The sequence below is a fragment of the Sciurus carolinensis genome, chromosome 5 (genome assembly GCF_902686445.1).
Source record: "Sciurus carolinensis chromosome 5, mSciCar1.2, whole genome shotgun sequence".
In the NCBI taxonomy this organism is placed as follows: domain Eukaryota; kingdom Metazoa; phylum Chordata; class Mammalia; order Rodentia; family Sciuridae; genus Sciurus; species Sciurus carolinensis.
Genome location: NC_062217.1, coordinates 175602323 through 175625419, shown reverse-complemented (window position 1 = coordinate 175625419; position 23097 = coordinate 175602323). Strand labels below are relative to the sequence as shown.

Sequence of the window (23097 nt, the reverse complement as noted above, 5' to 3'; positions counted from 1 at the left end):
GTGTCAGGTGGGGCAGAGGCTAAAAATAGATCAGCTGGGGCAGAGGCTGGAGGCTGTGGTGCCTCCACGGGGGCGGGGGCAGGAAGGGAGATAGGCCCCGGTGACAGCATAAGCCATAAGCCCAGAGGCCCAGAGGAGGGGCCGCTGACCACACCCCCACCCAGAGAAGCTGGGCAAGGAGCCGGAGGTCAGTCCGGAATCAGACTGGCAGGCAGCCCAGCATGGCTCTTGGTCCGGCTGGGCATGGTCGGCTCCTGGAGCGTCCTCAGGTTTCTGGGGTACGAGCAGCTAAGCCCTCAGCAGATGCTGGCCACTCCCAGCCAGGGACAAGCACCCAGCCAGCCATCAGGGCCAGCCCCGCCTCTTCTGCACGCTTTCCTGTCGTGGCGGGGGGGCTCCTGCAGGGGCTGCCCAGCCTCAGCCCCAGCCAGGCAGCCTGCAGGGTCCAGAGGCAGCTACTAGCACCCCAGGGCTCGGCTGGGAAGGGGAGGCGAGCCCCGAGGACAGAAAGTCACGGGAGCCAGGAAAGGGAGCACTGGGCAGAGTTTCCTGGTGCCAGTCTGCAAACATCTGCTAATGTCCAGGAACCACACCTGGGAAGAGGACGCAGAAGGCCCTTGGTGGGGAGACCGCAGGAGACTTTTTACCTGCATTCTTCTTTTCTACTGACAGAGGTTACTTTGTAATCAGAGAAAAAGACCCTGCAGAGCTGGGCCTGGGGCTGTACACCTGCAATCCTAGCTACTTGGGAGGCGAAGGCAGGAGGATTGCAAGTTTGAGGCCAGCCTCGGCAATTTAGCAAGAACCTACATCAAAATAAGAGAGAGAGAGTTGGGGTGTGGTTCAGTGATACAGCACTTGCCCAGCATGCTCCAGGCCTGGGTTCGATCCCTGGCTCACCTCAAATCAACCAGCCAATCAACAGAAAGACTCTGCAGAAAAGGGAGACACTGGTGGGGATCCTAGACACCCAGCAGCATCTGCAACTGTCCAGGACTGGGGCACTGAAACCCAGTGGACGTGGATCAGAAATCAGCTGGGTGCCCAGCCCTCAGTCTCTCCAGTCGGAAGATGTAGGCACTCGGGCCTGGCAGCCTACAAGGCAGGCCCATTGTGTGACCAAGAGCCCGGTCCACAGTGAGGCTTCTGCTTCTGCCCCTCTGCCTCTCCTGCCCTGCCCCACCGCCCCTCACTCCCATTGCCCTGATGTGCGGTGCTGATCAGGGAATAGCAACCTGGGGGACTGGACAGCAGGGACACCGGGGCAGGAGCTGGGAAGGGCTAGCAGGGCTCAGGGCCAGGAGGGGAGGCAGAGCTGGCAGAGCTGCAGCTGGACCTCTGCCACACAGGCCCGTCCAGTCTCACAACCAGGCCACAGATTCAGAGCCCACGGCCCCCAGGGCCTGCCCCGGCACATTGGCGGGGACACACCTCCCTGCAGTGGAGGTGTGGAGGCACTGAGGCAGCAGAGACACGAAGATGAGGGTCCCTCAAAGACAGGGAGGGCTTGGGCTGGCGACGAGGGCGACTGGGATGAACAGAGTCCTCACACGTACTTCGGCTGCGCCCGAAGGTCCCCTATCCAGCCTGCTCCATGGCAGTGATGACAGCTGGCCTCCGGCATGACTGAGGGCCAGCACTGGTGGACAGAGGGGACGCTGGTGACCAGAGCTGGATTCTGCCAGAGCTGGGTCAAGGCTGTGCACCCAAGGATCCTGGGGGCTGGGCCCCTGACCTTGGGATGTCCCTGCCTGGGAAAGTGCTGGCCTGAGTCCCACTTTGGCTGCTGTGGGGTCGTACTCATACGTGCCCTCACCCCAGTGCCTTTGAAAGCAAAAGGGCTGGAGTCCTGTCCAGGACCCTGGGTGGACGCTTGGGGGTGGCCTAGCCCAGCCCTGCTCTAAGGATTAGCTGCTGTGGGTAAGGTTCGTGGAGGCTGGAGCAGGCAGGCAGGGTCAGGAGCAGCTCCCTCCAGCCCTGCTGAGTCTGGACTCCACCACCCACACCCACTTGGCACTGCAGGACCAGGGCTCCAGGGACCCCCAGGCCTCCTCAGCAGCCGGGTCCTTGAGGGTGGGGTGTGCAGGCTGGAGGGCTCTTCAGACTTCTCAAAGACAGCCTTGGCCATTCCTGGGCCAGGTAGGCCAGGTGTGAGTGCCATCCTGGGCCTGCAGCCGGTTCTGGGAGCAGCCCCCAGATTGGCTGGACACAGAGGACTTGCTCTTCGACTCCAGACCACTGGTCTAGGGGCCCAGAAACTCTGGCCTGGTGAAGGTCGTGTGTGGCTGGGAGCTGCCCAGTGACAGAGGCTCCTGGGCTCCCCACTCCCCAGGAGAGGGGCCAGACCCGAGTCCCCAGAGCAGTGTCCTTCCAGCAGGTTGGGCTAAAAGGGGATGCCTGGAGCTGGGGGCTCATGGGAACCCCTTCATGCCGCGGGCCCCTCCCACTCAGGCCCTGCTGGTCACTGACAGGCTCTGGAGTCAAGGAGTGCAGGTGCTGCAAATGACCGAGGCCAGAGGGCAGGGCCAGCCCTTTCCAAGCTGCTGCTGGGGACCCAGGGTGGCTGTTGCCACGGCACAGCCACTCCTTCCCTCCTGGGCAGGAGGAGGACACGCCCTCCCCACCCGGGGTGGGGCGGGTGACAGCAGCCGCTCCGGTTGACTCCTTGAGGATGCGGACTTCACCGCCAGCAGGCGCTGGGGGCGATGCAGCTGCTCAGCGGGTTTGCTGCCGAGGAGACCAGGCTCCAGCCCTGCCTGCAGAGCGGTCTGGAAGACGGCGGCCTCTGTCCTGGGTCCCAGAGGGCAAGGACCCCGTGGGCCAAGCTCACTGGGATCAGGAGTCTTTCCCAGCTCAGGCCTCCCTGGGGACTCTAGGCAGAATGCAGACATTCAGGATCTGTTCCAGTGTGACCACTGTGTGACACCCAGTGGGGCCTAGGACTCTGCTCCTCCTGAGGTGAAGGCTCACCTGTCTCACAGGACCTTGGATCAAAGAGCCAATGTAGGAGGCTGAACCAGGAGGAGCAGCCCTGTGTTTCTCAGTCCCTGCCCGCTCGGGGGCTGGCTCCCTCCTCCAAAGTCGCTGCCCTGACGCATGTCCCCTGTCCTGCCTGTGGACTTCCAAAGTTTCCCAGGACCCAGGGTCCTGGAGGAGGTCAGGGTCAAGCAGCCAGGGCCAGCTCCTTCTGGAGACTGTTCTGTGAGATTGTTTGAGGAAAGGACTCTGCCCCCAGAGTCAGGTTAGGAAGTCAGGCCCTCTGCACCTGTGAGCAGGCACAGGACCACAGGAAACCAAGAGGACAGCCGTCAGGGCAGGCAGCAAGGGGTCAGGGTCCAGTCCCCTCATCTCTGCTGGAGAGCACCCTCAGGGTGTCCACTGCCCCCCACCATACCCACAGTCCTTCCTGAGGATGGTGGCGCCCTTCCAATACAGAATGTTCCTGTGAAACCAGGGACGGGCAGGGCTGGGGCTGCCCATCATCCGTGACAGGAGCCAATCAAGAAACCAGGAGAGGCGGGGAGAGGCTCCACCAGCAGAAATCCTGCTGAACTGCCCTTGTGCAGGGCTGCCGCCTCTGCCCAGGACTCAGGAGTCAATCAGGAACAGGCTGGACCTGCGGCCCACCTGTAGCGCAGCCGCAGCCGGCCCTCATGACAGGTGGCAGAGTCCTGCCAGGGGACAGAGAAGCAGCACAGCCCCTCCTCACACCAGGGCTCCCACGGCACACGGGGCAACCTCGGGCTCAGGCAGAACCTCGACACAGACTTTATTCTTTTTACATTTAAACAAAGAAAGAGCAGAAGACGGGTTTTCTCTTTTCCTTTTCTTTCTTTTTCCTTTTGGTCTTTAAAGTGACGGGGAGGGAATGCTCTCCTCTCAACGGCAGCGCCTTTGCGAGGCCTGCCCCTCACCTCCTCCTCACCGCGCTGGCAGCTGGAAGCAGCATCTCCAGGACAGGGTGGCCTTGCAGGTGGCCCCATGCTCTGGGAGGACGTGGGGGAGACTGGGCAGGTCCCCGGCTCTCGGGTGCCCTACAATTCTGCACCCAAGGGCTGGGGAAGGACACCCACACGTGCAGTTTGGTTTTCCTCCAGCCTTCGGGGCAGCCCAAGCTGAGCAGCCAGGACAGACATGCCTGGAGGGCACTCCGTGGCTGGGCATGGCTGCCCACGCCAGTGGCTGGACTGGCCAGGGAGGCAGGCCCTGCTCCTGTGTGGCGATGCCTGAGCCTGGCGGCTGCCTGCACCCAACACAGAAAGCAGCAAGCATGTCACTGAGTTCCTGGTTACTTCCCGCCGGGAACGCCGTGGCCTGAGCCATGGGCTTGGACACATTCAGCTGAGAGGAGCCGCTGTGCCCTTGGCCTGTCCCCTCCCTGGACACACCTGCTGCTCTGGGGGCTTTGCACCAGCTGACCACTGTGCCCAGAGTGCTTCCACACACAGCCGGCCAGAAGGCACATGGGGTCCCTCGGACGGCAGTCAGGAGCTCCAGGATAACAGCCGTGCCCTCACCGTCGCCGACCTCGGGGAAGCAGAAAGGGCACAGGTTACGTGGAGGCGAGGGCTGCAAGGCAGGCCCCTCGGGGCCCAGCGCCAGGCCAGAGCCGGCCGCAGATCTTCCGAGCCAGCCACCTTGGGCTCTGCAACTCTCCAGGGACCCCCAGAGGTCCCCAGCTCCCACTAGCCCTTCCACGACCACGAGTCCCACCTGCCCCGCCCTTGGGTGCCCATGGCCTGGCCATGCGTGAGGAAAGGGGAGGGTCTTCAAAGGCTGGAGAGCCTGGACCATGGGGCCAGCCCAAGTCCAGCAGTAGGGCAAGTCACTCGGGTGTGAGGGACAGCCCGCTGTTCTGGATCCTTCTGGCCACAGGCTCACTGTGCAGGGAAAACCTTTGTGACCCTCTTGGGGGCCCTCATGTGCACTGGTGGCCCTTGAAGGGACATGTTCCTTCAGTAGCTGAGCCTGGGGGTGTCTCAGGGTCCCCCTCCACCAGGACACATCCCTCTGGCACAGGGGGTCCCAGGGTAGGAGAGAGCATGTGTGGGAGGCAGCCCCCACTGTCCTGTCCTCCTTGGTTGTCCCAGCCTGGCCAACACTGCGGGCCAGTGGGCACAGAGAGTTGTGAGGCCTAACCATGGGCGCTGTGTGGAGACACTGGAGGGAAGTGTGCCACACGGCAATGTCACATGGAAACAAGCCCCTCGTGGGCGAAGGGGCCAAGAGCTGGGGACAAAGGAGGGGCAGGACCACGGTGCCCATGAGATCGAAGGCCAGGACAGGACCAGCCTGAGAGCAGAGGGCCTGGGGTCAAGCGCGTCCACTGCTCCGGGCAGGGCGAGCACAGTTGTCCCTGTTCAGCCGCAGTGCATGCATGCGGCTGGGAGCTGGGGACAGAAGGCGAACTCCTCCTCCGCTACAGGAAGAAGTCACCAACTACAAGTAGGCTGACAGGTCAAGAGTCAGGAGCCACCACGCGGGAACCCGGAGAAGGCGTCCTCGGAGCCCAGCCCACTTCCTTTCATAGTGGACTCTAAGGAGGAGGCCACAACTAGCACGTCCCACGGAACATCACTAGACGTGCATCCAGGAGCTCTCTGCAAGTGAGCTCAGGACCACTGCTTTTCCGCGGGAGTCTGGAGAGGAGCTGGAGGCCATGGGCCTTCCAGGAGTCTGACGAGCACCCCACAGCGGGGACGTTCAGTCTCCTCTCCACTCAGCTGCTCAGTGGGGCTGGTCAGCTGTTGGGAACCCCCATCTCCCCCTCCGGGGAGACAGGCCATGAGAGGCGGGCTGACACCCAAAAGGACCCTCTGCTAAAGAGAGGCCTGGCCCCAGTGGGGCACCTGGCCTCCACAGACCTTCCCACATGAGGCCACATTGGCCACTGGACAGGCAGAGAGGTGAGGAAGACCATGGGAACATTCAAGGCAGCACAGCAACCTCCATGTCCAATAGTCCCAGGAGGCTGCAAGTGCACCTGCCCAGGTCCACAAAAGACCAGACTGCACCTGAAGAGGCCACCAGGCAGGGCCACAGCAGAACCCACAGCATAGTCAGGTTAGACCCCTGCTAGGTGACACTCCTCAGTGTCTTGGGATAGGAGGTGCCCTGCCCACCAGGCAGCCTGGCTTTGAGGTGTGCAGGACAGGCCCCATTTCCTGCTGCTGCCTCTTGCTGCTGGGAGCTCAGCGGTGAACACCCTTACCCAGAGCAATCCTGCCCAGCCTTGGTAAAGTGGGCCGGGCACTCTGGCGAGCGATGCTTGCAGGCCTCACACACACCATTCCCAGGCATGGAGACTGCAGGGGCTGATTCCCACCAAACACAGCCCTGCCGAGGGACTCAGCAACCCAAGAGCAGACTACCTTGATGGGCAGTGCTACCAGGTGTGAGGCGGGCAGAGCCCTTTGCCAGCAACCTCCGGGACACAGGGGGCCACCTCTGCGAGTCACAGGGGCTTGGCAGGGTGTGCCCCTGCCCACCTCGCTCCCTTGCAGGAGCTGGGGTTGGGCAAACACTCGGCTCCAGGGAAGGACGGGTGAGTCGGTCAGCAGCCTGGTTTCCCAGTCACCCTGCACTCTTGCAGACAGTGGAACTGTAGAGGCCTTGGCCTGTCTAGAGACCCTGCCCACTGCTGCGAGACTGAGCCCACCACCCAGCATCCAATGCCAGCACCTGCCTTTTGCAGGGGCCCAAGACAGGGTGGACAGCTGGCCCCAGCCAGGCTGCCTGTGTGATCTGCATGACCCCTCCCCAGTGCTGAGCAAGGGCGGGGCACAGAGCCTCTCTTACAAAGGGAGGGAGCTCACCCAGGTGCGCCCAGGAAGTGGCGAGGCACCAGCCCTGGCATCCAGTCTCACAGAGTGGATAGGAGTGGCCTGAGGACAGTGATGGGGAACAGGGAGCCTCGGGAAAGCTGGGCAGGCCAGGATGGGCCACTTGGTCTGGGACACGTCTACGGGGAGCCCCTTCTTCTGGAGCCCGACTGAGCCTGAGGAGGGACCCCATGAGGCCGAGACTTGGCTTGTGCAGGCCTGACTCACAGCATCACGTGGACAGAAGACTGAGCATCTGGGAGAGGTGCCGGAGGGGGCCTGGGGTCAGATGGTTACATTGCCCATTCGCCTCGGTCCAGGCCCGACCCCCACCTCCCAACGCTGACCTCACTCCCCACAGGGAGGACAAGCTGTGTCCAAACCAGAGCACAGACTTGGCGGGAGGGCCCAGGTGAGCAAGGTCCCACACTCACCCAGCTGAGGCCCTGACTCAGTTCCCCTGCAGAACCGTCCAGCATTGCTGTGCCCTGGAGAGGTCAGGTCACAGCACCCCACCACAGATCTGTTCTCTCACGGCGATGCTCACACCCCTGGACTGAGCTGCTGCCCACACCACTGGCAGGTGTGACCAGCGTGCTGGCATTCCTGGCCATGGCACCTGCACCATGCTTGCCTGCTCTTTGGTGCTGCAGGGGCTGATGGGCACAAGTACCCCTGCTCCTGGGTCAGCCCTGGTCACCACCATGCCCCCCCAGCCTGCAGCCAGGCTTAGCAGTCAGGCCCATCAGCCTCCCTGAGGCCATACCACCTCCTCAATGTGTCCTCCTTGGTCACCAACCAGCAGTGTCCCCCGGGTACCAGCACATCCCTCACAGGTGAGGGTGAGGCCCAGGGGTCTGCAGACCCCTCCCAAGTCATTCAGTGGTTGATCTGTGAGGCGGGTGCTGAGGCCCAGGCTAACACCCAGGCTGGAGAGCATCTGAGGACAGTCAGTCACCCTGGGCAGGGTGCCCCTTGCAAACTTCTGTGAATGGCCAGGGCTGCTGGCAAGGTCTGACCAAGAGGGCCTCTGCAGGCTCTCTGTGGGCTCTGGGTGGAGGACAGCCATACCTGGAAACAGCCTCCTCTGCCCTTCTACCTGGGACTCCAGGGTTTAAGAGGGCCAAGTCGGACTCCAGGGTTTAAGAGGGCCAAGTCGAGGCAGCCATGCTCCACTGCAGACCCACCCAGAACCGCTGCATCCCTCTCCACCAACAGCAGCGCAGATCTGGAAATGTCAGACGTCCTCCAGCCGTGGTCCTCATTAGGAAAGTGCAGGACAGGCCTGGAGAGGAGATGACCAGGACCTCGCCAACCCACAACAGTGGCCTTCAGAGACACCTTCCCTCTCCTGGCAAGAGAAGCCCTGATGCCGCCAGGCAGATCCTGGGACCCACCCCCTCCCTGCACACCAGTGTCTGGGCACCAGAGGCCAGCAGCATCCTGCCCAGAGAGCATCCCTGCCCTTATGAGACTCACGGGAGAGGAGGCAGGAGGCAGTATCCACATGGGGGTCGGGGACTCGGGGACCGGCTGTGAGCTGCTGCTCAGGCCCCCAGGCCAGGGCACCTGTGAACCTGCTCTGCTGAGACCCGAGGGACAAACCAGGGCGCGGAGCCACGGGAGGGGCTGGGTGGACCCGGGGCCAGGAGGGAGGCAGTGGGGGGCCATGGGCCTGCTCAGAGAAGCACAAGAGACTGGATCTCCAGAACCCAGGAATCTTACACATGGAAACCCGAGTCGACAAACGCGAGGCAGTGAGAGGGCAAGAGTCTCCACATGGGGAGCCAAGTGACACAGGAAGGGCCTGCCAGAACCGCGCGGCGGCGCTCACAACCTGCTGGCGCTGTGCAGGGTCCCCTCCTGGGGGGTTATAACACAGTATGATGCCACACACCACAGACGTTCTTTTTTGAAATAATGTTGGGTGTGCACATACCAACTTCTACACGTGCAGATTTACATGCTTGTGGGGGACCCAAGAAGCACCTGGCATTCAGACATCTCACTGAGAGAGGGGCTGCCCTTGGGCCCAAGGGTGTAGACAGGCAGGGGGCACGCCAAGACCACTGCACCCCAGAAACCCAGCTCCTGGAAGAGCACCCCAGAACTGCCTGCCCCACCTGCCCACAGGGGCCCACCGGATAGCCAGGGGAGGTGGCAGGGGCAGCTGCGGGGAGCTGGGGTGGGATGGATGGAGCCCCCGCAGCAGGCTCAGAATTACAGGCCTTAGTTTCCTTCTGGAACAAAATAATTACAACCTTCGTGGAGGACCTGGATTCCCTAAAAGCAACGTGGAAGTCGGCGGACAGCCGTCTTCAGGAGAAGGAGGACATTTTATTTAGAGCCTGGAGGAGGAGCTGGCTGGCTGGGCCCAGCTGAAGGGTGCTGTTCACACACCAGCAGGGCGAGTCAGGGGCGCCAGGCTCCCACTGTGGATCCGCACCTGCCATACGCACTGGCTGCGGATCTATATCCTCACAATATCCCTGGGGAACCAACCTTGTGGGGGAGGCGGGTGGGGTGCTCCCAGGCCTGGGGCCGGCAGAGCCTTCCCAGCCCCCGCAGGCCCTCTGGGACAAAGGCTTTCTGCCTTCTGCACAAACCCCTCAGACCCTCCGGCCCACGAGCTCCACCCTGCCCGAGCAGGGCCAGCACCTGACGGCCCCGGGCAGGCCTGGCCGAGGCTGGGTTGTGCCCCCTGCCAGAGGCTGGAGTGGACCTCCTGCACCCACAGATACACACATGGGGAACTGGACCATGGAGAGGAGGAACGAGGGGAAGGGGGTCCAGAGCAGGTCCTGGCCCCAGACCGGGCACTACCTGGAGGAGGAAGAGCCAACGATGTGGAGCAGAGAGGGGTGAGTGGTTGCTGGCCAGAGCTGGAGCCCCCAGGTGCTGGGAAGGCAGGAAGGACCCTCCCCAGAGTCTTCAGAGGCTGCACGGCCCTGCCCACAGCTTGGTGTCAGGCTTCTGACTGCAGGGCTGTGGGAATGAATGCCCCTGGCCCCCTTCTGTGGTCGTTTGCTACTGTGGCCACAGGAAGTTCACACCAAGCAGCAGGCTGCCCAGAGGCCCGCGGACAAGCTGGCAGCTCGGTGGAGCATGGAGCCGGACCCCTGTGGTCAGAGTGCACAAGGGTGTTCTGCCCCAGCCGGGAAGCGCCTACCACAGACAGGGGGCCTCTCTCGGGCCTGGGACGGCCCTCTGCCCCCTCCAGGGAGGAGCTGTGGCTCCCAGCCCACCCCCAGACGCAGCCACAGCCTCGTGCAGGACCTGACCACCTGCCCACTCTGTGGCTCTGCCTCAGGAGGGGTCTGGGCTCCAGAGTGTCATGGAAGGGTCTCCATTGGCCCCTGCAGCTCCCAGAGCACATGGGCAGGGGTGTGTCTGGCCCATCCTCGGGAAGACTTCCCCCGGGCTTGCCCGGGGTGACTGCTCACCTGGCACCCTGACCCTCGCAGGGCCACGGGCGAGGTTCCCATTCAATCAGGGTCAGCTGCAAAGTTGACCCTGCGGTCCTGGCAGGCCACCTCTCCCCACACTGGCCAGCACTGCCCACTCTCTGCCAGACCCTCGTCCTGCCCGCGAACTGCCGCTCGCCATCCTGTTGCCTCCCCACCTCTCTTGCTCCAAGGCCCGCCCTCAAGCAGCCCCCCACCGCCCTACAGGTCTGACCTGGTCCGTCGCCCCAGATGTGGGTCCACCCCTCGCCCCAGCCCTGGGTGCCGAGCTTTCCACCCTGAGGTGCTCCTGCTAGACCCTGGGGCACCTCCTCGCCAGAGCACTGCAGCCACCCCCAGTTCAGACCGCCATCGTGGGCAAGAGGTGGCACCCCCAGTTCCCACAGCAGACAGGGCACACTGGGTGCACGTCACCAGGCCCTGGCACCAGCCTCACACCTGCTCAAAGCAGGGCCTGTCCACAAACAGGAGCTGCTCACTGGCCACACGCAGACCCCCAGGCAGAGCCTGCGTCTGGGCCCAGCAGGCCCAAGGCCCCTGGAGCGGGGCCAGCCCTTGGAAAGTGCTCCTTCTGCCTTCCACACCACCCGCATCCTGTGGGCTCCTGATTGGCTCTCCATTCAGGATCTGGGCTTCTGTTGCCTCCTCTCGGAAGCCTTCCCAGATCCCAGTCCAGGCCAAAGTTCCCACTGCTGCTCTGCCCCAGGGCTTCCTGCCTTCCTTCTCTGTGACCCCTGTGTGACTGTGACCCCGGTCGTGACCCCAGACATACCCTCAGGGTGAGGACCTCCATGACTCTGCCCGCCCTCTAGGCCTCACCGGCGTTGTTTGCCCTCAGGGGTGTGGACAGATTAGGTGGGGCAGGTGGACAGGACCAAAGGCTGGCGAGCACCAGTGCCATGGCCTCGAGCACCCCGAACAACCCCTCCAGGCCAGCTGGTCCAGGAGATGCGGTGTAGACAGGCCTTGCGCAAGGTCTCTGGGTCCCTTTGTCCTGTTGCTAGGACAAAGCCGGCCAGCCAGCTCCTCTAGGGCCCCACGCAGCACCACGGGCAGGGACAGGGTGCCTGTCCATCCACAGGGGTGTGCACCCTGCTCCCAGGCACAGGGACCCCCTGAGAGCTGGCCTCCAGCCCCTCATCCCTGTGCCAAGACAGAGGAGGCTGCCAGTGCGTCACTCAGCCCGGCCCAGCCACGGTCACCCAGAGGCTGCAGCACTGCACACGGCATGGCTCCTTCAGCCGCGGGCCAGGAGCTGCTGTCATCCCAGGACGCGCCTGGGCCAGGGCTCACAGGAGCAGGGCCAGTCCACCACTCCAGTGCCACACATCCTGGCAGCGTCCCCCTGAGGACCCAAGGGCGCCCCCACGCCAGTCTGGCGAGGGTCTCAGGGACGGTGCTGAGCTCTCTGCCCTGGGAGGGTGCGGATCTTGCTCATCTGCTGTCACTGCTCCTGGCACGTGTCTGTGCCACCCCCGGCACAGCCATCGCCAGACGGCTGCAGGGGGCCTTCCCACCAGGCCTGCCTGTCCTGGCTCCAGCCCCAGGTCCCCACTGCACCTTCCCGCAGGGGGGACCCCCAAGCTTCCCTCCAGAGCAGGACGAGGGCTGCCCCCACAGTGCTGCTGACACTTCCACGCAAGCGTCCACCAGGAGACCACAGCGTCCACCAGGAGACCACGACCCACTGTAAGCAGGAGGCCTCAGGCTGCAGCCAGGAGCTCTGGGCAGGGCTGGGCACATGAATGGCCCGGGTGCAGAAACCTTGCTCCCAACCTGAGCCTTAGCGAACAAGAGCAGAATGCAGATTAGGCAGACACACTGAGCACTTCCACACTCAAGGTCAGAGCCTCTGGCCCAAGCACGGCCCTAGAAGCAGCCTCTGCGCAGGCAAACCGGTCGGGCGAGATTTTTCCTTTGCTTCCGGATAAACACAGCCAGCCCTGAACCTACATGGCTGGATTCTCTGACCTACAGCCTCTGCCTTGCTGAGCTTCCCAGAGCCCACCAGTCCATTCTGGTGAACCTACAGGGGGTTGTGTCCCCTGTAACTGAGTCCCCACGGCCACTGTGACGGGGACTGGAGATCGTGTTGTGAGGGCTGAGCTGGTCTCCACGCTCCTCCCGGAGCCAGGCTTATGGCACACAGAAGGGGCATGTTTGAGAGGAGCCGGGAGCATCCGCACTGCCCCCAGACTCGGTCAGAGCAAAGACCAGCGGTGGAGCCAGGGGCTAGGACAGAGCAGAGGGCGAGGCAGACCAGGTGCTGCAGCCAGGGGTCCCACTAGGCCAGACCTCAGCAGGGAGACCCGGGGGAAGTGCCATCGGCCTTCCTCTCACCCCTCCCCATGGGGGGCCGTGGCCCAGGACGGGCGCAGGCGTGCAGAGGCTACCACCCACACCCACAGGTCTGTGTACCTGCCTGGCTCCCACACACCCACCTGGCCCAGCACTGACGGGAAATGAGCCCGGTTGGGAAAGAGGTTTGTGCCTGGACTCCGGGGAAGGAGGCAGAGGCACCCACTGACCAGGTGGAGAGGACAGGCCAGGGCAGAGCCTGAACAGCCAGGCAGCCTGGGAATTAGCTTGATGACGGGCCCTCACCACCTCATCACTGTCTTAGGACAGTGCACAAGGCAGAGGAGTGACAGGACTCGAAGCCACCGACCCGCCCCCTTCCCAGGCCATCAGGCAGTGCTGCTAAGGCTGGAAGGATGGCCACCCAGGAAGCCAGGATGCTAGGTGGGTGGTGCCAGCAGGTGGACCAGGCAGGTTGGTCACTGAAGATCACCAAGACAGGGCAGAGGCCCAGCTGGGGGCTGCAATGGATGGCTCTCGTCCTGTTGCAGGCCCCTGGCCGAGTCTCCGTGTCTTGGCCCCAGTCGGGAAGACAAGCACAGAGGGTGCCAGCAGGGGTGGCGGGCAGTCTGGCACCGGTCACCAGTCGGGCATGAACATGCCCAGCAACAAGTGCAGGGCAGGCCACAGCCCTCTGTGCCTTTCCAGATGCCCTATGTGGGGCTAGACTTGCCACCCGACTCCCCCAACTCCATGGGGCGATGCCCCCTACAGGGTGATGCCCCTGGCCTCATGCATTGCGAGGACCCTAGTGGCAGAGGCTCCATTTGGGAAAGCTGTCCTGGAGTTAGGCAGGGAGTGTGAGACCCCGACCCCAGGAGCAGGCAGAGAATCTCCCAGGACGGGGAGCGCGTGGCCAGGCAGGTGACCCAGCCAAGGACCACCAACAGACAAGAAGGAAGTAGACAGAGACCTAAACCACGACTCAGGGACGAGGCAGGAAGCGCACCTCGCCCCGTCCTCCTGCCAGCCACGATGCCAGGGAAGTACAGCAGGGCAGCAGGTGCAACCAGCCCTGCTCCAGGCCTTGGGAAGGCGTGCAGAGCGCTCGCCCTGGGCCAGTCCAGACCCATCCCTTCCTCCAAAGTCCAGCAGAGGCGTAGGGACCCCTTCTTGGGGCTCCTTTGGAAAACTGCTGCAGAACGCAACCTTGCCCCGAAGCAGCAGCCACACGACTGGCTAACACACCTCTCCAGAGACCTCCGAGCTCGGGGAGAAGCACCAGCAAGGACAACCACTCCCGGGCTGGCAGCACGGCTGGGGCACACCTGCCTGCCCTCAGCCCTGGGCCTCGACGCAGATGAGCATGAGCTCGGGACAACCGTCAGCAGCCAAACTCACCTGGTCAGGGGGCCAGAGTTACGTCTCAAACTGGGTCAAGAGCTCCCTGATCTCTGGGGCCACGTGTCTCGCGGCATTCGCAGCCTCGGTTATAGCTTTCCGATACATCCCCTTCTTCTTACGGTTAAATCTCAGTTTGAAAAATTCAGAGAAAGGGGAGAGCTTTGAAATAGACAAGAACGACGTAGTCGGAGACCCAAACCATGAGACTTTCGCTTCTTGCCAAGAGGGCTCTCCGTCCTCCTTCTGGCCAAGGCTGATGTCAAGAACACGCGCTGGCCACCAAGGAAAACCATGAACCTTACCCCACACGACGTCCCCCACGGCCACTGTCCTTCCGTCTTCGGTGACGCACTTGGAGACGCTCTGGGTGTGCAGCCTGACGGTGAGGGGTGGGACTGTCTGGCGAGCGTCCCTGGAGCAGGCAGGCCCAGCCGCTCCATCCCCGGACGAGAGGTCCCCCGTGTCCGCAGACGTGGCCTCGGAGCTGGAGGACTTGGACTCGTCCAGGCTGTCACTGCTGCACGCAGACTCGCTGGGGCAGTCTGCCCTGCCCTCGGGGCAGCTGACGAGGAGAGCCAGGCCCGCGCGCCCCTGTTTTCCTTGAGGACCCCTCTTGAAGTCGTCGTCCTCGCCGGAACTTCCGGAAGACAAGTCCCCCAGCCCCTGGGCAGAGCCGTCTGCAGGGAGGGCGGCGGGGCTGGCCCGGGGCCCCGGCTGGCAGCCGTTCAGCTCCCCCACCAGCTCGGCCCTGTACAGGGGCTCACTCTCGCCGTCCCCTGCGCGGTGGGGCTTCAGGCGGATCTTGGGGGGTGGCAGGTCCAAGCCAGCAGGCACGGGCCGCGTCAGCTTTAGCTTGGGAATGGCGGCCGAGGGCCCCCCCAGCGGCCGGTCCCCGCCGCCCCTGGGCTCGTCCCGCGGTGCTGCAGGGTCCTGGCTGCCGTCCTGCGGGGCCTGCGGTGGGCAGAAGGGCTCCAGGGAGCCGTGCACGCGGGAGGGGATCTTGACCACCTCGCCCTTGCCCTGCGGGGTGCTGTAGGAGATCTTGATGACGGGGCTGCGTGGGACCTGCTCCCCTGGCGTCCTCTCCTCCTCCCGCCGCTCCCTCTTGCTCCTCCTCGCGGTGGCCACAGCCGCGGGGTCGCCATCCTCCGGCTCCTCGGGCTTGGGGTGCTCCCTGTCTGGGCCGCTGCCCAGCCTGCGGCGGGCCCTGGGGGCAGCAGGGGGTCCAGGGCTGGCCTCCTGGGGACTCACGGTGCTCTTGCACTTCTCGCAGAGCACCTGGCGAGGCCGCAGGCGGATGGTGCTCAGGATGAGCCGGCCCGGGTCGCGGTTACGGGACAGACGCCGCCGGGTCCGCTTGATGGTCCTGGGCGGAGGCTGTGGCACCCACTGCTGGTAGGTGTTCCTGAGCCAGAGCGGGTGGGGGAAGGGGGCGCCTTCAAAGTAGGGTGGGTAGGGGGGCAGGCTCCCGGCGGGCAGCGGCGGCACGAGGGGCGGGGGCGGCTCAGGGCCGGATGTCCTGGGGGGCTGGTCCTCAGGGGGCTGGTCCCTGCAGGGAGGAGGTGGGGAGCCCCAGCCCAGCGGCGTCACCTCTCCGTCCCTCTCCTCGGGGGCCCGGCCATGGCAGCTGAGGGCAGGGGCACTGTCAGCCAGGCAGAGTGGAGCCAGCGGGGGCAGCCCAAAGAGGCCGGACCTGGCAGGGGAGACAGAGAGAGAGTGAGCAGGTGAGGGCTCCAGCAGCAGCCTGCCTTGCTGCTGGGACCCTGTCGCGTGCCAAGTCCCTGGACTGTCGACGACAAGCAGGCCCCCGTGAAGGGCCCTTCTGGGTGAGCAAGTGGACACAGACACGTCAAGCCCGAAGCACGTGGCCTGCAGCCTGCTTCTCTGATCGATGTCTGAACCTCAGGCCGTGGCCACAGGGGAAGGAACGCTCACCACTGAGCGCTGCCAGGGAGCTTCGGAGTGGGGTCTGCATGCAGAGCTGTGGCCGGCCTGGCCCGAGGCCCAGGCCTTGCCCACTGGTTCCCTTCCCTCCTCTCCAGGGGAAGCATTCCAGAGGGCTAGGGACCCCCAGGCAGCCTCCAGGCCCCTGGGCTTGTCCCCGAAGCATCTGATGTGTGCCTGATGTGGGTGGCAGCGGCATGTGGTCAGGTTCAGGGCAGCAGCCCCAGAGGAGACAGAGGCAGCCACCAGACCACAGCCCTCTTAGAGCCCAGAGTCCCACGGTTGGCTCCAGCTGCTTCAGTGACCCGCAGAGCTGTGTCACCAGCCTCACAACTTGGAAGGACCTAGCTACCAACCTGCTGCCCCCAGCCCTCCCCCAGGACTCACTAGAGGGCCGCAAAGGAGGGGGTGTTAGAGAAAGGGGTGCGGGAATCCCCAGCTCCAAGGAGCAGAAGTGATGAACGGGAGCCTAGCTGGAGAGGTCCGGGCAGCCCGGGAGGACTGGATGGCAGCGAGCCCTGGGGGCTGGGCGGACCCCTCCCTGGAGGTGGGGAGTGTGGCACCCTGAGCACACAGGGTTGAACGTGCCAGGCCAACAGGGTACCTGCAACTGCTGCTAGGGAGGCAGGCTGCAGGCCAGGGACCTGGGCTGGAGGGTCCTTCTCAGGGCCTCCACCAAAGCCCAGTTCCTGCCAGCTTTCATGGCCATCCAGGCTGTAGAGTGGAGGTTCCCTCTGGCGTCCTCCTCCCCATCTGCTCCCTCTGTCCCCAGCCTCCTTGGGCTCCACCTCCCCACAGGTCCCCAAAACTCAGCCTATGCCCCAGGCCAGCCTTCTGAGGCCTGGAGAGCCCTTCCTGTGGGCTAGGCCCAGGGACACAGAACCAGAGCGCTGGGCAGCCCTTGGCCACTCACTCCCCAAGGCCCAACTCAGCTTTCTGTGGTGGGCTCTGTCGTCCCCCCGGGTGGGTCCCCAATATGTTCTGAGCCTCCTCACCTGCTATCTGCACAGCAGCTGGGGCAGGGGGTCCCCCAGCTCACATGATCTGGGAGTCTGCCCATTCACAGCACTGTCCCCTCAGGTGGCATCTGTATGTTTAGGATGGACACACAGCTCTTGGCCGGAGACTCAGGCCCCAACCCAGCCACAGCCCCGCTACCAGACACAGGCCAGGGGCTGGTCCTTTCCCAGGTAGGTCAGCCTGGGAAGCAGCCCAAGCTTCACACCACTCTCTTGATGACCCCAGATCACACCACCGACAGCAGCAGCCCAGGACCAGAGAGGCCGGCCCTGCAGAAGCAGCAGTGCCCGGGCACAGCAGGCAGCCACACTTCCTTCCTGGAACTGCCGCCTTGCCAGGGCCACACCCACCCCTGCCTGGCCGCTGAACAGTGGGAATGGCTCACCCCAGGCTGGAGCAGACCTGGGGCCCAGCAGAGCTCACAGCAGTGGCCCTACGGGGACTTCAGCTCCCTTGATGCTTCAGCAGCCCCATGGTTGCCCAGCATCTCCATTCCCAGTTCACAGATGGGAGTATGAGGTCGAGTAGGACCAGAGACCCTGTCCCAGCTGAGTGGTCCTGTGACCTGGGCCCACTGCCTCCAAAGCACAGACAGCCTTGGCACAAGGTGCTGTCTGGGGAGAACCCAGCGACTCCTAGGCCCAGAAGCAAGCACTGCAGCCCTGGCTCCCCACAAGGCCCAGCCATGGCTGGCGCCAGTCCAGCCCAGGGACAGAGGCTCCCTGGCCTGGCAGCACTCAGGTGATACTGCAGGCCCTGGAGGGTAGGAGAAGTGGGCCACCCTGCAGCCAGATCAAGACTGCCACGGCTCACGCGCGACTCACAGGGCCCCTAGGTGGAGGTCACCGTGGGGGACCCTATGCTGGGGTGGAAAGCAGGCAACCTGGGGAGGGGCCCTGGGGACCGTGGTGACTCACCAGGGTGGGAGCCCAGGCAGGGCCAGCCAAAGCCTCCATGCAGAAACTGCCGGAACCCAGAAGCAACTCTGAAGACAGTGACCTTGGGAAGTTGGAGTCAGGGAGGGAAAAGCCTGTTTTGAGGATGATGGGGAAACTGAGGCAGGGGTAAAGAGCTCAGGAGACTCAAGGTGGGGGAAGGGGAGACCTCAAAGCAAGAAATGGCTCAGAGACCCAGAGCTCCCTAGGGTCACCAAGGTCCCTCTGCAGAGTGTCCTGTAAGGACACAGGCCCAGGGAATCATGGCCTGGTCCAAGGTCCTCGGCAGGACCCCCATGGCCGAGTCATGTCCCTAGGGACTAACTAGAGGGTCTGGGCCCAGCGGTCCACCCACAGCAGCCCAGGCGGAGGCCAGCCCACGGGCAGGAAGAGGACAGCTTGGCTGCCTGCCAGAACCCAGCCTGCCCCAGCCTGCAGCCGCCTCTCTCCCGCTCCCCGGCCCTCAGGCCGCTGGCACCTCAGTGGCCGCCACTGCTCCTCTCCCCACTGTCTGCCCTGGAACTTGCCCCCAGCCTCTGTGGGGAGGCCATCCTGCCGCCTGCTGCATGCAGGGGTGGGTAAACGTGGGGTGGCAAAGCCGAGCGGAGCCTGCGGACACCGTCACCAAGCACGTTGCCAGGAGCTGCAGCCCCAGGATGGCCTGGCTCCAACGCCAAGGCCCCGCCTTGGCATGCCCACTGGGGGCGGCTCGAAAACACCCGCAATCTTTCTGCTTTCCTGCCGACCAGACAGCCAACTGCAGGGCCAGAGCACAACAGGAGCAGGAAGGCCCTGCAGGAGGCAGGACAGGCTGCGCGGACCTGCTGGAGCTCAGAGGCCTCCCAGGGCCCCTCGGCTGCGGGAGGCAGGGCAAGCCACAACTGGACAGCAGAGCGTCTCCTTCCCCAGGGCACACGGGGACCTGCCCCACCCTGTGGACACTGACTCTCGCAGATCCTGGGGAGAAAGCGGGGCCCCAGCATTCTGGACTCTTCTCCAAGCCTTCTGGGCTGCCCCAGCATGACCAGGCCCTCCGGACCCTTCCATCACCATGCCCCTCACCCACTTGCTCAGATGGCACCCCAGGGAGAAGCCACCAAGACTAGAACGCCAGAAGGGCCCCTGCACACCAGTCCTGATGCTGGGTCCCTCCACACCCCTGGGCTCTATCCCAGGAGCATCCACTGGCAGCTGAGCCTCTGTCCTGGATCGGGGAGGGGTATGGGCCAGGACACAGTGACCTTCTGCTGGGGGACAGGCCATAGCTGGGGTCCTAGTCACAGAGGATGGCACCGTGATCTTCCCAGCAGATGGGACCAGACGTCTGTGTGGTAATGCACAGTGGGTGACTCACAGCTGGGTGAGTTTGAAAAACACGAGTTTCCATATCAAGGCTGGAGGCCCTGGGTCACCAGGCCACAGAGAGTGGCTCTTGTTTGATTGTCCACAAGACCAGCCCTTCCCACACCCTGAACGTCCACTCTCCTCAGGTCACCCCTCAGGGACTCACCACCTGAGGATCTCAGCCAGAGGTACAGCCCCAAATCACTCCTACAACAAGGCCCACTCCCCTCTCCAGACGGGACTCAGTCATCAGGGCTATGGAAGGGATCCTCAGATTTGCCAGGAAGTGGGGGCTGCTGGAGAAGCTTGCCTTCGGCTCCGTCCCTGCACACAGTAGGTGCTCAATGAACATACATGAATGCATGGACAGACCCAACCCAGAGCAGCTGAGAGCTTGTTTCAGGCCACACTGTAGGCCAACAGCAGATTCGGCATGCAGATGGACACTATCAAGACCTGAGCCCCAGCCTCTCCAAGCTCCTCTAACCCTGCAAATAGGGGGAGAACCACAGGAGAGGACACCCAGCTGGCCCCTGCCTCAGCCCTCCCACCCAAGAGCCTCTGTGAAAGGGCCTGTCCCACATGACCATTTCACTCCAGCAAGGGGGACATGCAGTGATCTCCCAGGACACCAGGTAAGCATCTGAGCCAGAGAAGCTGCTCTGAGGGCTACCAACACCATCAGCACCCAGAAATTGTGACAGAGCCTGCCTGGTACTGTGCTTCTCTAGACCCTCAGGGTCCTCTGGGGTGGGTGAACATGGGTCATCAGAGCACCCAGCAGCTTTTTTCTGCCAGTGAGGGCCCATGGTCAGGACCTGGGCCTCCATGGTGGGGTCTCCAAGCACTGAGGAGACACTGGTGCCCAGGGAGGGCAGGTACCTGGACCCTGCAGCATGAGGACAACACCCCGCCACCCATAGCACCTGGACAAGCTTGTAAGCTGCAATCTGGTTCCTGCTCGACAGGCAGGGCAGTAAACATTAGCTTTGCAACTCATAACATTGTGGGTAGAGAACTGGAAACGGAAACCGAGAGGCAGGCCAGGGAGGGCAGAAGCAGGGGTAGTTTAAGGACCAAGCCTTGGAGGGCCAGAGGGGCAGGAAAGCCAGGTTTATCCTTGGGTTCCCCACAAGGATCCAGGGGCGGCAAAGTCAGAAAAAGCGTAGGCAGAGCAGAGCCGCACCCACCAAAACCCAGCTTGCGGCTCGGGGTGGCTCTGGCTGAGCCACTGATGCCCGTGCTTTCTACCGCTGCCAGTCCCCAGGTCCTGGCCTCAGCAGGTCTGCTTCTTTCTGTGACGGGGTATGGATTTGGGAACCAGTCAGCCCCAGGCCTCAGGGAGGGGAGACCACTGCTTCTGCAGACAATGCAGCAGAGTTGGGCTGCGATGGCCTGCCTCACCCCCAGATAGTAGGGGACCTCTGCTGCAAATGCCCCTCCCAAGGGAGGAAAGGCCAGCGCAGTGGGCAGACCCAGGACCAAGCCCAGCCTGCCCAGGAGGCTGAGGAGCCATGGGTGGGGGGATCACAGACACCCGAACCCCTGGCTCACACCAGCTCCCAGGTGGCCGTTCTGCGGCCCCTGGATGTCGCTCCCTCCGTCAGGCACTCCCAGTGGTAGCCAACACAGAGCAGGGCAACAGTCACACGGGAGGCCATATGTTAAGTCACGTGACTTGTGCATAAATGGCTTCTGGCACATCTAATGAAGAGATAATGTCAGCAGGATCACTGTCAAAGAAGGACGATCTCTGCTCTGTTCGCACAACAGGAAAAATCTGGGCTTTGGGGAAGCAAAAAGTTGGGCCTTTGAGATCAGGGGGCATCCACTGCTCCCAATTCCAAAATAAAGCCCAGAAAGAGAGGAGATGATTAATGCCTAATCATTTATCTGGCTGTGACAGCTCACCGCCACGTGACGGGTATTCAGGAGGCTCATCTGCTCAGGAGTCCCTGCAGCCAGTGTACAGGTGCATTTCCAGTCAGGACGCCCCTCTGGCAGGGACACTGGCCCCATAACTTCTACCTTCTACTCCTGTGCGCGGCTCCTGGACCCACCGCCGGGTTTCCACAGCCCGCAGCAGCCACACTGCTCCCACCCGCCGATCCTACAAGCCTGGGACCCACGCACAGCCAGGGCTCCCGAGTGACGGGGCGAGGCCACCGCACATCTGATCCCTCTCCAAGGGATCCCAATTCTGCAAACAGCCAAATTCAACAGTGCCTCTGAACAAAGAAAAGTGCGTTAATCACCGCAGACCTGGGAGTTCGCCCGCTCCGCGTGCGCGGCCGGCCTGGCGCCCGCAGCCCCCTCGCCCCGCCGCGCGGTCTCCGGCCCCGAAAGTCGCGGCGACTTTGGGAGACAGCCACTTTTGCCCCCCGCCCCCAGCGGCAGCCGGCTCGCGCCCGGAGCCCAGGCCGGGCGGAAACCGAAAGCGGGCGCCGGCCCGCGCCGCCCCGCCCCAGCCGGTCCCTGGCCCCGTCCGGCGACAGAGTGTCCCCGGGGACTCCCGGCGTCCCGGCCCGCGCCCCCGCCCCGCTCACTTTTTCGTGCAGTCCAGCAGGATCCCCGCGAAGCTGCGCTCGCCGCAGCTCACGGTGACCACCAGCGCGCCGTTGACGACCTGCTCCACCCGCACGGGCAGCCGGCAGCCGGCCCGCGGCTCCATGCTCCCGCCGCGTCCCGAGGCCGCCCCCGCCCGCCGCCGCCGCCGCCGGGTCAGCCCCGCGTGACGCCGCCTGACGTCACAAAGCTCGCTCGGCCGGCCGCCACCGCCGAGCCGGGCCGGGGCGCGCGGCCGCGGGCTGGGCTCCGGGCGCGGGCCGGCCGCCCGCAGCGTGTGTCCGGCGGCCCGCGCCAGCCCGCGGAGCGGGGCTGAGGGCGCACTGCGGAGCCCCGCCGGGCGGGGAGGGGGCTCGTTGGTCTCCCCGCCACGCTGGCCAGCGGCGTCCCCTGGTCCAGGAGGCCCCGGGAGCCGGCAGCCTAGGGGCGGCGGGACACTCGCCCGGCCCTTGGCGGGCCCGCGCCCGCAGACCTTCCCCAGGGTCCCATTCCTGGGGCCCGCCCCCTCCTCGGCCCTGCCCTGGGACCCTGCCGCCCTGTTTCCCGGGTTCCCCTGACTCCGGGTCTGCGCCCCGCACCCACGGGGCACTGAAGGGAGGAAGTCCCTGGCGGCGCGCAGGAAGCCGGTCGGGCCGGACAGAGGAGACGCGGGGCTCCGAGAGGGCATCGCAGGCACCCGGCAAGGGCTTCGTGTTGCCCTGGCCGCGTGGGGGAGGCGGGGGCACAGGGCCACCCCAGGGAACTCCGGTGCCTCCTTGGGCGACCGGAGGTGCCCGCCCGACTGAGGGCCGACCTGTGCTACAGGCAGTGGCGGAGGGACTCTGGCCCTCCATCCCGGACTGGGTTGGCTTCCTTCAGCACTTGCGCGTCCTCGTCTGGTTCCGGTCCTCATAACCGCTCCCCAAGAGCCCAGCCTGTTGCAATGACCCTGGCCCCAGCGGTCCGGGACCCTAAGCCACACTTGTAGCACCTAAGCCAGCACCGGAGGCGCGGGGTGGGGGAGCGAGCTGTCCCGACCACTCGCCTGCTGGTCCCCCACCCTCAGCCCTGGAATGGTGTTCCTGCTCCGCTGGGACCTGGATCGGGTGGCCACACCGGGCATCATCGGGGACAGTTGGGGCCGCTGCGGCGCCACTCGACATCGCCCTCCGGCGGCCATGGCGCAGGGAGCAGGCACAATAATGAAGCCTGCGGGGCCTCAGGCACTTCAGGAGCGCCTGCTCTCCTCCGGAGGGTCTAGGGTTACCCGGAGGTGTCTGAGTGCTGCCCGCACCCCTCCAGTGCTGGGTGAGGGTGACTTTG

General features: G+C 64.3%; 1 protein-coding gene across 10 annotated transcripts; it reads right to left on the bottom strand.

Annotated features, from left to right (window-relative positions):
• Window positions 1-3732: 3732 nt before the first annotated feature.
• On the bottom strand, window positions 3733-22868 carry Pwwp2b (PWWP domain containing 2B). Of its 10 annotated transcripts, none has more exons than XM_047554201.1 (5): window positions 22589-22608; window positions 17869-17950; window positions 16927-17018; window positions 13985-15680; window positions 3733-4527 (listed from the first exon to the last, which is right to left on the bottom strand). In XM_047554201.1, the coding sequence occupies exons 3-4, from the start codon at window positions 16989-16991 to the stop codon at window positions 14003-14005; spliced, it is 1743 nt and encodes a 580-aa protein (XP_047410157.1). In that variant the 5' UTR covers window positions 16992-17018; window positions 17869-17950; window positions 22589-22608; the 3' UTR covers window positions 3733-4527; window positions 13985-14002. The 10 variants fall into 10 exon arrangements, with proteins under 10 accessions (XP_047410157.1, XP_047410155.1, XP_047410158.1 ...); XM_047554199.1 differs by lacking the exon at window positions 22589-22608 and adding an exon at window positions 21777-21912; XM_047554202.1 differs by lacking the exon at window positions 22589-22608 and adding an exon at window positions 19397-19415.
• Between the last annotated feature and the right edge of the window lie 229 nt (window positions 22869-23097).

Bases quoted from the DNA above. Each gene is read 5' to 3' on its own strand.
- Pwwp2b (XM_047554197.1), bottom strand. From the start codon at position 21,901: ATGGAGCCGCGGGCCGGCTGCCGGCTGCCCGTGCGGGTGGAGCAGGTC. The intron at 15,681-21,776 runs GTGAGCGGGGCG...CTCCCCTGCCAG, and splicing joins CTGCTGGACTGCACGAAAAA to GTCCGGCCTCTTTGGGCTGC.